The sequence below is a fragment of the Sinocyclocheilus anshuiensis genome, unplaced genomic scaffold, assembly GCF_001515605.1.
Source record: "Sinocyclocheilus anshuiensis isolate Anshui unplaced genomic scaffold, SAMN03320099.WGS_v1.1 scaffold627, whole genome shotgun sequence".
Taxonomy (NCBI): Eukaryota; Metazoa; Chordata; class Actinopteri; order Cypriniformes; family Cyprinidae; genus Sinocyclocheilus; species Sinocyclocheilus anshuiensis.
This window is the reverse complement of record NW_015549703.1, coordinates 1,635,278-1,649,422: the sequence shown is the minus strand read 5'-3', so window position 1 is coordinate 1,649,422 and position 14,145 is coordinate 1,635,278. Positions and strand designations below refer to the sequence as shown.

The 14,145-nt window shown below is 36.8% G+C and overlaps 1 protein-coding gene across 1 annotated transcript in view; it reads right to left on the bottom strand.

Annotated features, from left to right (window-relative positions):
• The window catches only part of LOC107660610 (receptor tyrosine-protein kinase erbB-4-like), a 391,742-nt gene that overhangs the window by 74,538 nt on the left and 303,059 nt on the right, over nt 1–14,145 (bottom strand). Inside the window, exons 11-14 of the mRNA XM_016449970.1 lie at nt 12,548–12,638; nt 10,339–10,538; nt 7,476–7,608; nt 3,054–3,147 (exon numbers count right to left, since the gene is read on the bottom strand). Of these exons, the coding sequence (XP_016305456.1) occupies nt 3,054–3,147; nt 7,476–7,608; nt 10,339–10,538; nt 12,548–12,638 (518 nt within the window). The remainder of the gene's footprint in view (nt 1–3,053; nt 3,148–7,475; nt 7,609–10,338; nt 10,539–12,547; nt 12,639–14,145) is intronic.

Here is a 14,145-nt window from a genome sequence, read left to right as displayed (position 1 = left end):
TTTGTCAGACAGGTTCTATTTAAGTGATTTCTTGATTCAACAGGTCTGGCAGTAATCAGGCCTGGGTGTGGCTAGTAAAATTTAACTCAGCTTTCTAAAATAATGTGGTTAATCACAGTTCTTTCATGATTTAACAGGGGGGGACAATTAATTTTTCAAGTAGGGCCAGGTAGGTTTGGACAGGTTTTTTCCCTTAATAAATGAAATCATCATGTAAAAACTGCATTTTGTGTTTAATGAACTTTTCCACGACATTCTAATTTATTGAGATGCACCTGTATATATTCTTACCAACCTCGCACTTGAGTGTAAACTTCATAAATATAGCATATACTGTATATGCTTTTACTATTATTAAGGCTGCATTTATTTGATCAAAAATACAGTAAAAACAGTTATAATGTTAAATATTATTAGAATTTAAAATAGCTGTTTTCTGTATAGGTTTAAAATTGGTTCCCAATAATTGTTCCTGTGATGACAAAACTGAATTTTCAGCAGCAATTTCTTCACATTATTCTTCAGAAATCATTCTAATATACTGATTTGGTACTTAAGAAACACCTCTTATTACTACCAGTGTTAAACAATATTTTTGTGGAAACTGATTTTTTTTTCTGGATATTTGAGTAATAGAAAGCAATCTTTTGTAATATTAAATGTCTTTACTGTGACTTTTGATCAATTTAATGTGTCCTTGAATAAAAGTCTTCATTTCTTGGTACAGTTATGTTAGTGTTGTTGTTTTTAAAAACCGATAAAATAGGCTTATTGTTTTAGAGCACAAATGAGACTGAACTCACAGGCCCAGTGCAGGTAAGACCGTCGTCATCCGCCACCTCACACTGCGCATCGCACTCCAGACACACTGAACCGTTTGCGAACTCGCGCACATCCCTATAAAACAGAAAGAGAAAGGGAACAAAGACAAACATGAGGTAACATAACACGCTACAATGACATATAATTACCACTTCAGAACACTCAAGGTTCAGATGGAAAAAAAACAGCATGTCAATTTTCAAAGTTCTTCCAGGAATTCCTACCCAAGGACCTATTCTAGACTATTTAATCACTAGCCTTTTAAAGTCAAGACAACTTTTCCATTTTCAGACCAGATATTGTCGGTCATTAAATACACTTCAGAATTCAGGACTTGAATGAGGAATGTCTGAATCACAGGCAGTAAAGAAGAGCCATCACACAAAACAGACTGGTAGATTGTGAAAGCGCAGCCGAAGGGAATTCAGCGCCCGAGGCACTGCAAGGCCGTAGGGAGGCAACAGTGGAATCTAACACATCCGCCGGGTGTTTACAGCACTTCTCAGATGGCTGCCACAGCTGGCAAACACAGTTACTATTGACCAAAAGCAAACAGTCAGCCTTCACCACCTATCGAGGTGACAATTCATCAAGCACATTCAGGGACACCTCAAAGCACCACACTGAGGAAATCAGCCAGGGACCTCTGAAACAAATGATCACAAAATGGTTCAATACGGGCAAACACAGTCGCTGCCCAGTCCCATCACTCCTCTGAAGACTGTAGTGACATTTTAGAAGCTGACATCCATTGGTGTGACAAGTGGAGGATGGTGGCTTAGCGAGAGAGAAAAATATGTATAGCAAAGGCGATTTTTTTTATTGCTATTGACGTGTTACCTCAATGAGTGCTACAATAAGTGACATTTAATTATTCTTTATCTAAAAGGCACAGCACATTTTAAATAGACTGTGAGGAAAGCTTGTTGAAGACCCTCTTATCATTAAAGGACTTTTCTTTTTCCCTTTATGTAAACGTTAACTTCACAGGCTCTGTGGTGTTTGCATGTTTGGTCTCCACCACATGTTTCCTGGTTCACTCGGTGTTCTCTCAAAAATCCAACATGAAATGTATTAATACTACTATAAAGAAAAATATTAACATGACTGGCTGAATTTTGTAGATTCATAAACAACAGCAGAAGTGTGATTCACAAGCTAAATACAAAAGATACACTACCGGTCACAAGTTTGGGGTCAGAATGATATATGTATATATATTTTTTTATATCTTTAAAATCGTTTATGCTCACCAATGCTGCATTTTAAAATACAGTAAAATAGTAACACTGTGAAGAATTATTACAATAATATACAAAATAACTCTTTTCTTTTAATACATTTTAAAATAAAATTTATTCCTGGGATGGTAAAGCTGAATTTTTAGCAGTCATTATTACTCCAGTCTTGTTACATGATTCTTCAGAAATCATGCTAATATGCTAATTTGATGTTCAATTTCTTATGTCATTGTTGAAAACACTTGTGCTGCTTAATATTTTTGTTGAAATGGAGATATATATATTTTCAAGATTCTTTGATGAATAGAAAGTTGAAAAGAACAGCATTTATTTTGAAATAGAAATCCTTTGTAACATTCTAAATGTCACTTTTGATCAATTTAATGCATCCTTGCTGAATAAAAGTTTACATTTCAGTATAAAAGTATAAAAATTGACTGATCCCAAACTCTAGAATCATAATGACCTCCCTAATATCATCTGACACTGAAAACTGCGCTCTAGCAATTTCACAGGGCCATTTTCACTTCAAATGCAATGCATTTGTGTGATTGGATCACAAAGCCAGCTAGAATTTATTTACCTGTATTTAGACCTAGCCACTTGTGATCCAATACCTGAGACCAGCTGCGCAGGCCGCACAACAAAAACTGTCATAATCATCTTTAAAAACTTTCAGATATAGCTCAAACACACCACAGTAGGTCTCTTAATTTTTTTTGGTTGTTTGTTCCCAAATACAGAGTGAATCATCTTGTGTGAACAGTGAGTGTGACCGCAGAGGTCGACAACCAGTGGAGAGACAGAGAAAACACAGACTCTGAGATCACCCTGCAAAAACAGATATACACACACACACACACACACACACACACACACACACCTTGAATAAAAGTCTTCATTTCTTGGTACAGTTATGTTAGTGTTGTTGTTTTTAAAAACCGATAAAATAGGCTTATTGTTTTAGAGCACAAATGAGACTGAACTCACAGGCCCAGTGCAGGTAAGACCGTCGTCATCCGCCACCTCACACTGCGCATCGCACTCCAGACACACTGAACCGTTTGCGAACTCGCGCACATCCCTATAAAACAGAAAGAGAAAGGGAACAAAGACAAACATGAGGTAACATAACACGCTACAATGACATATAATTACCACTTCAGAACACTCAAGGTTCAGATGGAAAAAAAACAGCATGTCAATTTTCAAAGTTCTTCCAGGAATTCCTACCCAAGGACCTATTCTAGACTATTTAATCACTAGCCTTTTAAAGTCAAGACAACTTTTCCATTTTCAGACCAGATATTGTCGGTCATTAAATACACTTCAGAATTCAGGACTTGAATGAGGAATGTCTGAATCACAGGCAGTAAAGAAGAGCCATCACACAAAACAGACTGGTAGATTGTGAAAGCGCAGCCGAAGGGAATTCAGCGCCCGAGGCACTGCAAGGCCGTAGGGAGGCAACAGTGGAATCTAACACATCCGCCGGGTGTTTACAGCACTTCTCAGATGGCTGCCACAGCTGGCAAACACAGTTACTATTGACCAAAAGCAAACAGTCAGCCTTCACCACCTATCGAGGTGACAATTCATCAAGCACATTCAGGGACACCTCAAAGCACCACACTGAGGAAATCAGCCAGGGACCTCTGAAACAAATGATCACAAAATGGTTCAATACGGGCAAACACAGTCGCTGCCCAGTCCCATCACTCCTCTGAAGACTGTAGTGACATTTTAGAAGCTGACATCCATTGGTGTGACAAGTGGAGGATGGTGGCTTAGCGAGAGAGAAAAATATGTATAGCAAAGGCGATTTTTTTTATTGCTATTGACGTGTTACCTCAATGAGTGCTACAATAAGTGACATTTAATTATTCTTTATCTAAAAGGCACAGCACATTTTAAATAGACTGTGAGGAAAGCTTGTTGAAGACCCTCTTATCATTAAAGGACTTTTCTTTTTCCCTTTATGTAAACGTTAACTTCACAGGCTCTGTGGTGTTTGCATGTTTGGTCTCCACCACATGTTTCCTGGTTCACTCGGTGTTCTCTCAAAAATCCAACATGAAATGTATTAATACTACTATAAAGAAAAATATTAACATGACTGGCTGAATTTTGTAGATTCATAAACAACAGCAGAAGTGTGATTCACAAGCTAAATACAAAAGATACACTACCGGTCACAAGTTTGGGGTCAGAATGATATATGTATATATATTTTTTTATATCTTTAAAATCGTTTATGCTCACCAATGCTGCATTTTAAAATACAGTAAAATAGTAACACTGTGAAGAATTATTACAATAATATACAAAATAACTCTTTTCTTTTAATACATTTTAAAATAAAATTTATTCCTGGGATGGTAAAGCTGAATTTTTAGCAGTCATTATTACTCCAGTCTTGTTACATGATTCTTCAGAAATCATGCTAATATGCTAATTTGATGTTCAATTTCTTATGTCATTGTTGAAAACACTTGTGCTGCTTAATATTTTTGTTGAAATGGAGATATATATATTTTCAAGATTCTTTGATGAATAGAAAGTTGAAAAGAACAGCATTTATTTTGAAATAGAAATCCTTTGTAACATTCTAAATGTCACTTTTGATCAATTTAATGCATCCTTGCTGAATAAAAGTTTACATTTCAGTATAAAAGTATAAAAATTGACTGATCCCAAACTCTAGAATCATAATGACCTCCCTAATATCATCTGACACTGAAAACTGCGCTCTAGCAATTTCACAGGGCCATTTTCACTTCAAATGCAATGCATTTGTGTGATTGGATCACAAAGCCAGCTAGAATTTATTTACCTGTATTTAGACCTAGCCACTTGTGATCCAATACCTGAGACCAGCTGCGCAGGCCGCACAACAAAAACTGTCATAATCATCTTTAAAAACTTTCAGATATAGCTCAAACACACCACAGTAGGTCTCTTAATTTTTTTTGGTTGTTTGTTCCCAAATACAGAGTGAATCATCTTGTGTGAACAGTGAGTGTGACCGCAGAGGTCGACAACCAGTGGAGAGACAGAGAAAACACAGACTCTGAGATCACCCTGCAAAAACAGATATACACACACACACACACACACACACACACACACACACATAAACAGCACAGATATTGGAGCACTGGGTGACGCGTGTGGGACGGGTGAGTAGGCAGACGTGACAGTGCGAGACAGTGAAGCGTCTGGGGCCGTGCCGTACCTCTCCAAACCCGCCTCCCGCTTCTCGACCACATAGGGCCTGGTGAGCAGCTTGGGCTTAGAGCCGGTCAGTCTGCAAGGCAAAAGAATCATGTGGGACGATCGCGTGGTGCACGATCCCTGGTGCTGATTCACTTTCAACCAACATGGATATGGCACACATTTAAAACAACAGGCACCCATCCATGTTTTTCCTAGTTAAAACACACAAAGGACGAGCTTCCTTTTTAAATGGGCAGATGCTGTTGTTTTAGAAGGTGAAAATGGATGTCGTTTGTTTATTGTCTTGTTTTAGCTCTGGGCAAAGGAGAAAATAAATTTCACTGCTTCGCTCAGTCAAATCAATCAAAAGCTGATATTCGTCTTTCCCTTGGAGCAGTATGCAAGCACACAACAAATAAAGAGGGAACTCAAAACCAATCTGTAAATTACCTTCTTCACTGCACTGATCAACACCTTTAGTGTTTACTTATTCCAATTCCCTAAACCAACAGAAAGAGCTTATCAATGCCAAACCATTTTTTGAGGAATTAGACAAACAATCGCTACCAAAAATAATTTTCATGCTGGTTTGGTACTGTTGATTTTCTGGTAAAGATGGAAGCCTTGCTGGTTAAGCTAGTTAAGCAGCCGGGCAGGAACATCAGCACACCACACAACTTTCTGAATCTACAGCGCCTCGGAAAACAAAATGATTAGTTTTTCCCAGGTTTGGGTAAATTTCTTTATCTTATTTATGATAAGATAAAGACACTGGGTACCATGAAATAACACAAAGACAATACATAAATAAATAAACAGTCAATATATTACTGGCTGCACATGAAACAAGAAAGGACAACAAGAAAATACAGACTTCCAAAATATGCTTTCTAGAGTGCTTTGGCACACTTTACAAATCCACCCACTCTACTTTCATATGAGATTAGTCAAACACTGTATATCTACAGCATTTGTGCTTTTATTAAATAGTTTTTTGTTAAAGTAAGGTTAAACTTACTCTACTGCATATTTTTCCTACTTTTTAAAAATGCCTTTAAAGGGATAGCTCACAATTTAAAGTTCAAATTCTGTCATTTATTCACTCTCATGTCGTTCCAAACCTGTCTGACTTTCTTTTCTTCAAAAAGAAGATATAGAACTGTTTTTGTCTATACAATGAAAGTCAATGGGGTTCAAAACAACACTGGACCCCATTGTCTTTCAGTGTATGGACAAAAAGCAATAAGACATTTTTTGAAACACTTTTTTAGTGTTTCACAGAAGAAAGTAAGTGAATGACATAAAGGTAGGTAAATGATAACAGAAATTAAATTTTTTGGGTGAACTATACCTTTAAAGTTTAGATTATATCATTTAATATTTGTCACAGAACCGGTCTATCAAGCATACGCTATGAAAATCCACCATACAATACTATTAAATTGTTTAAACATTATAAATATCATAAAAGCATACATTAATTTCATGAAGAATTATGTTATAAAACCACTTATTGTGTGGAAACTTTTTTTTTTGCCAAAGAAATGATGACATTATGATAAATGTGTCTTCTAGTAGACTAGTGAGTTTGAAAAGTCTGTTTTACGAGTTTATTTTCTAAAAGTCCACAGGGTCAAAAGTGCCCATAGTCGAGGAAACAGTTATATATGTGTGTGTGTGTGTGTGTCTGTTTATCTCCTCTAAATCTTTGTGCTTTTGTGAAAACTAAACCAAGGCTTTACTCAGTTCTTCATTCTGTCACGGTGCTCCACACACTGCTGCATTTGGTGTAGACGTCATATGAGGTAGGAGATGTACCCAGCTCATCTAGCTCACCCAAACACTGTTATTTGTTTGCCAGCTCAACCGAGCTTACGTTTCATCATTGCAACCTGCTCTCCAAAGCCAGGGGACGTGCTGCTCTACTGTTTTGTTATTGTTTATCTAGAGGATGGAGACATGAATCTGGGTGAAATCCCTGGAGAAAGCAGCTAGCTATAGTTCAATCATAGGAATACACATATTCTACAAGTGAACATTAATAAACAATGTCATGAAGTGTATTCAAATGATTTTACAACATAGCTTGGGTGCACCTGTAATACTTGAAATTTGTAGATGCATGTAGTAAAACTCTTGCACAAATAATTTGTTTAATATTAAATAACTGTGGGAGTGTGGCATTTAACAACTTACCCTTCGTGCAGGTTGCAGGATTCGACACAGGTACGTCCCCTGCTGAAGAACCGACAGGACAGGCACTGGTCGGGCCCCGGACCCCAGCAGCCAGCATCAGAGCACAGCGGGTCACATACCATATGATCCAAAACTGCAAAAAATATGATCATTAATGCAGGAGCATTTATGCCAGTAAATAACTAACTTTCTCAGTTTCCTAACATCTTGCATCTGTCAAAAATGGCAAATATATATAATGTATATACGTATATATAATGTACTATATATAATGTTACAAAGGGTTTCTGTTTCAAATATATGCTGTTCTTTGAAACTTTTTTATTTATCAAAAAAATCCTTAAAGAAAATGTATCACTGTGTTTCCACAAAAATATTAAACCAAATCAACATATTAGAATGATTTCTGAAGAATCATGTGATACTAAAGACTGGAGTAATAATGGCTGTTGAAAATTCAGAAATTACATTTTAAAATATTCTAAAATAAATTAAAAATAAATTCAAATTAAATTGTAATATTTTTTAATAGACTTTAATAATTATTGATATAATTGTTTTTTTTTATAATTTTAAATGTATTTGACATATTTTTATGTATTTACATATGTACAGCAATAGATTATATACCAATATATTTTAAATTATGCTGTGCAAATTGTGCAATTGTGAGTGATTGCTCTAATTTACTATTTTTCTAACAAAACATCACCTGTTCCAAGGTGTCACAATGAAAAACTAATTTCTGTCCATAGCTGCATTTCAATCTACTGCACATTTGTCTCAGAATGTTGCTGTCAGTTCACCCCTGGGAAACATCCAGTTGATAGAAAGAAAAGATCCTTTGCAAAACCGTGATTGAACACAATGTACACGCCATCTGTGAAAAATGCTACTTGTCCGGTTATGGATTTATTATGCTTGTAAGAAGCTGGCTGTATATGAACCGCTGTATTTCAATTTGAAATGAGGACAGAATGGTCCAGGCGCCCACCCACCGAGGCACTGGATTGTGCAGCAGCTGGGAGAGTTTTAAAATACTGCTGACACAACCTCAGCATGTCTCACAGACGTCCTCTTCAACTTCTGAAACTATGAGAATTTCATCACCAAAGAGCATACAGAGGGTCAAATGTAAGCAAACTTGTGAGCATGTGAACAAAAAGTCAAATGTTCTTGCTACCATTGAAGCTCAGAATGCTCTTAGGAACACCTCAAATCATGCTGGATTTTACGGCAAAAACTTGTGTTCTTCTTGTTCTTTCCTGACTTATTATATAATATAATTAATAGTTAATTTTTTTCATTTATTGGTTTGCATATATATATATATATATATACATGCATACATATATTTTGTTTTAAATTTGATACTTTACATTTTTTTTTAATAATCAAATTAATAATCCAGAACAACAAAGAAGACTAAACTTTAGATTATTTCTTTAGATTTGACATTTATGTACATTTTTAAATTCAACTTTTCACTCAAATAGTTATGCTGCTAATATAATAAGTAAGGAAAAAAAAAATGCTTTCAATTAGGAAATAATGCATTTTTGAGGACTGATTCCCTAAGGAGAGTTCTATTTTACTGTAAGCACTGCTGAACACTTGGGAGGAATTATTTTCTATGCTTACATTTATTTGCAAAAATCAGTGAATGAATGAGCAATGACATGTAAAAGCACTCCAGAGAGCACTATACAAAAAGCCCAGCATTTCTCAGGGAACAACATGTACCAGTTCAAGAACCAACTTGGTGCTTAGGGCAGGTATCCAACCGCATGAGGAGCGACACAGAGAAGTAGGAAGCCCTTTCAGCTGTACGTTTGTGGCAGATGGATCAAAAAGATGCCAACTTCAAAGTTTTAACCTGGTTGAAAACACACAATTTGGGTTGCGTTGACATCAAAAGCAGTGCTGGGTTGGTTTCCAGGGAGATAGGTAAGAGCCACGGGGATTGCTAAGCCCTACAAAAGGCTACGGTTGCCACGAGACATTAATGATTGCTGTTGCATCACAACATCCTGCGCAATGGAAAAGAAGGGCAAAAACAGCTTTTTAGATAGTCATAAACATCACTCAGCAGCGAGAAAAGAGAGAGTTCTTAAAGACAGAGGTCAAAGTAAATTCCCCGTGGTGATTACAGCTTCTCCTGAAAAAAAAAAAATAAATATCTGAAATGTCAGAAATTGTTGCAGGGTCTCCCTGCAATGAATTCCCTGTGATCGTTTATGGAGCAACTTAACATTTGTAGAGAATGGGTAATTAGATTGGCAGTCCACGCATAAACCTGAGGCATTTGGGGTATTTTTCAGGTTTACGGTAACATTGTTCCACACTTCAAGTCTTCAAAAAATAACTCAAAGGACTTTGTGTTCTGGATCTCGGGGTGATTTTGAAGGGTAAAAAGGGAGTACGTGGTAGGGGAGTTGCATCGTTTTTCACAGCAGAGTGAGACTCTGATCATCTGACACCTCCTGACCCCCTCCATCTGCAGAGGAACCTGGGGCCCTCATGGCCCCCGCTAGGCGCAGTGAGGTGCACTGACCCAGGCAGAACGACAGGTATGAGGGAGCTGCACCAGCACCTTACAAAGTGACTGAGTTTACTGCCTCAAAGTCAGCGAGCTCTGCGTGAGACGTCGTGAACTCTCTCTGTGGTTCGGGTGAACCAGGACAAACAGCAGCTGGGAGCCTGAACACAATCTTAGCCTTAACACATCTTCTTTTTAAAATTTGATGTAAGACACCACTCTTAGTAGACATTACTTGACCAGACCTCAAGTCAAATATCTTGGCTTTGGCTAATTTATCTCAAAGCCAAATGGAACTGTAGTAAAACAGAGCGATGGACTCACTGCATTCCTTGGGGTCGCGGTTGTTGCGGATCAGGGCCTTCTGGGTGTTGGTGCGGAAGAGTCGTGTCCAGTTGACGGTGTTGTAGTAGCAGAGTTGACTGTTGTTGGTGACGTACACGTTTCCAGCACTGATCTCACTGAGAGACTGCAGCTTCAGTGAGGAAATCCACTGCTGCTTTAGCACCAGAAGAGAGATGCCACTGAACACAAGAGAAAAACAGGAGAGATTACCCATTTTTCTAAAGAGGGGTTCATTTAATTATGAAATGTCATAATTGAATACACACACAATTTTACACACACAAATAAATAATATTTAATCAATTGAATCACATTTATAATTTTTGCTATGAAAATTGCACAATCCTTTATGTTTACTATTTATGAATATTTAATGATGTATATTAACAAAAAAGGTATATATATATATATATATATATATATACACACACACACACTATGGCACCATTGAATGCTTGAATCTGATTGGCTTGAATCTAAAATGGTGTTTTGGAATTAGCAAATTAAATGTTGGATTAGATGCATGATAAATTAAATCAATCAATCAATCAATCGATCGATCGATCAACCAACCAACCAACCAACCAATCAATCAATCTAAATAAACAAACAAATGTTGCAAAACTATTAACATAAACAATAAAAATTATATTACATTATATTTTATGTATTTTATAAAAAAAACTTTAGTTTTTAAATAATGAATCAATCTAAATTAACACAATAAATTGACAGCCATAATTTTAACATCCAAAACAACAAAGAAGACCAAACTTTATTTAGCCTGAAGACTTTGAGACCCAATGGACAAAAAAGATCAGAATGAATAAGAATGAAACAAAAGAATGAGATCTGACACAAAGAAATCTACAATGATGGCTTCATGAACAAAAGGCACGAGTGACTTGTCAGTATGAGAGATGCTGTTCCATTTCTAAAGCAAATGTTTAGCTTGCGTCCCCCATCTAGCATCGCTGAGGATCTCCCACTTCAGATGTGATGAGATCGGTTAATGCCGAGGCATAATCACAATGGTGTTTTTAATCACAGGCAGGCGTGCTGAAGAGCACATCAAAGGGGCTTTGAGACGGCCGTCAGCAGAGAGTCAGAGAGCAGCGGCAGAATGTGCAGGTGCACTTAGACACTGACATCGCTCTCATCTCGTTGATCTGCCTCCCAGAGACTTCTCTTCTGTTTTTCTCTCTGTGTTTCGTGCCGGACACATCAGACACAGAGCACATCATGTGACAGACGGTAATTAGTACAATGGTACAGCTTTCAGCAAATGACCCCAATAATGTTAAAACAGGCTGGCGGATCTGCGCTCCCACTCTCTTCTGTCTTTCCTGACTCTTTAACGCTAAGCAAATGGGTGTTGCACTGTGTGAATACAGCTTTTCATTCGTACTCTTTGAACTCTTGGCAATAAAGCCTTGGCCTCTTTAGAAAACACAAAAGAGGGGATTCACTAAGAATGAATTACGCTGTTTATTTGCACATGCTGTCTGCGCTGTTTTAGCCCAATTCACTAAAAGAATGATGCAAATGAGTAAATACAGCAAAACACTGATGTATAATATATAGATTTCAGTGAGTAGAAAACAATCTACACTGAAAAATGTTTCATTCATCCAATTAAAAAAATAAGGGCAAGTTATTTATTTTTCATAGGCTCAAGTTAAAAAATACAGATGTGAATCATTACCCTCATTTTTTTTAATTGGATGAATGAAAACATTTTTTTCAGTGTATAGTGATTTACAATGGATTTTGCAAGTTATTTTAATTTTACATGTTGTATTTCAATTTTCAAAGGCTTTTTAAAAATATTTTAAAGGTTTGATTACGGAACCGCAGAAGGACAACAAGTGTAAACTGAACCGATCATGTTTCATAGTTTACAAACATTTACTTTTCATACCATGTGTAAACAAGTGATAGAAATGAATAATTCTCATTATTTTGAATTCAGATGTAGATATTTGGGTTTATTGTTCACAATATAATTATTTTGTTTTGTTTAGGTTACTTCCATGCTATGTTTCTGAATTGAATGCATGACATGTAATAATGAATGCCTGACTGAGTTTCCCAGGTGCACCTGAAGGCAGTATTAAACCTGCGGAAGTAGGAGAAGGAAGGTGATTGTTTCTGGAGCTGGCAACATAGAGTGAGCCTTGGATCTTACCTGTAGAGAGACCTGCCTCCGATGGTTGCCAGACTGGAGAAGACACTCAGATCAGTCATGTTTTCTGGCCAGGATTGAATGTTTAGAAAGCCTGGAAAACACAAGATGACACACTCAGTGAGCCAAAGCATTACCCAACATAGTAGGCACAAGTGATTCCACCTACAGTTATTATTAAGATAAATTTATTACTTTCATTGCAGCATAATAAAAAAATCCCATATTAAAGGCGTATTAAGTCATTAATGAGTGTGCATGAGTAGTGCTGACTGTACATAGCGACATTAATGTCTTATTTGAGAAATACGACCACCATACAGAGCCTGACTATATTTTCATATCCTGCATCTTTCTCCATTTATTTAATGCATATTGAAGAGCTGATAGCTATAAATCATGAATACATTTTAATAATGGATTTAAAAAAATGAATTATTAATTGAAGGGAAGACAATCCTGTGCATACACCAAGAAAAGACAAACAGGCCCTAAGAAAGAAAAAAGAGGACTTTCTTATTCAAGGACAAGGAGAACATAAATTACTCCAATTACTTTAACAATGCAAAGCCTGGATTGTGCATATTTCCAGTAATCACTGATATTTGATTGCCTTTCAAACGAATTAATTACTTTCAGGGGGACATGTTTCTGCAAAAGTGGTATCGTGTTAATAGGCTAATATAAATATTATTCCTGTTCAGAATTTATGGTCATATCTCTAGGCCACAACATGCAGTTGTGCAAGCATTTATAGCATTCCTGGCCTTCTTTGTTAAAATTAAGTTTGGATTCCACATTAATTAGCATGTCTACCGGAAGAGACTACAGTAAATATTAATGTAGCCTTTTGATTAAGACATTTGTCTCCAGTGATGGTTTTCTAAAGGAGAGAGAAATAGCATTAATTATTCATAAATCATCTAAATTTGACGTATTCTTTTCACATTGTTGATAGCCAGACTGTTCATTATTAATGCAAAACCTACAAAAAACGTGACTACAATTCTATCATGTTCACTCATAGAAACTGCTCTCTTAAGAATTGAGGTCTGAAATGAGGTTAAACGCTTGAGATTTTGCATTTTCTGCTGCCTGTGTCATTTCGTCTAAGGTTGTGGAAGCAGATTAGAGGAAGTGCCTCAGTGAGGTGTCGTTAGCGTGGTGTCTGCTGACACTAATTGCCTTAATGACAAAACTGTGCAATGGGAAGTCTGAAGGAGTGTGTGCAGTGCCTCGAGAGTGGGCTGCTTGCCTGTTTGTGTTGTAATCTGTTTATTTTACACATGGAGGCGAAACTTCATCATGCTAATGGTGCTAACGAGGTCCCAGCAAACACCTGTCGGCTCCAGACTAACATCAGGAGAGTAATTCTGCCCCTCAAATGAATTGCACACAAGAAACACAAAGGGAACTGCTGCAAATGAGTTTGAGTAACGCAGAATACAGCTGTTGACACCAGAGGGTTTATAGACATGTGCCAACATGACACTGTAGCTAGGCAAAATACTTTTGATAACGTTACTTTTGATAATATTACACTCTAAAAAATGCTGGGTTGTTTCAACCCAACTTTGGGTCAAATATGGACTAACCCAACT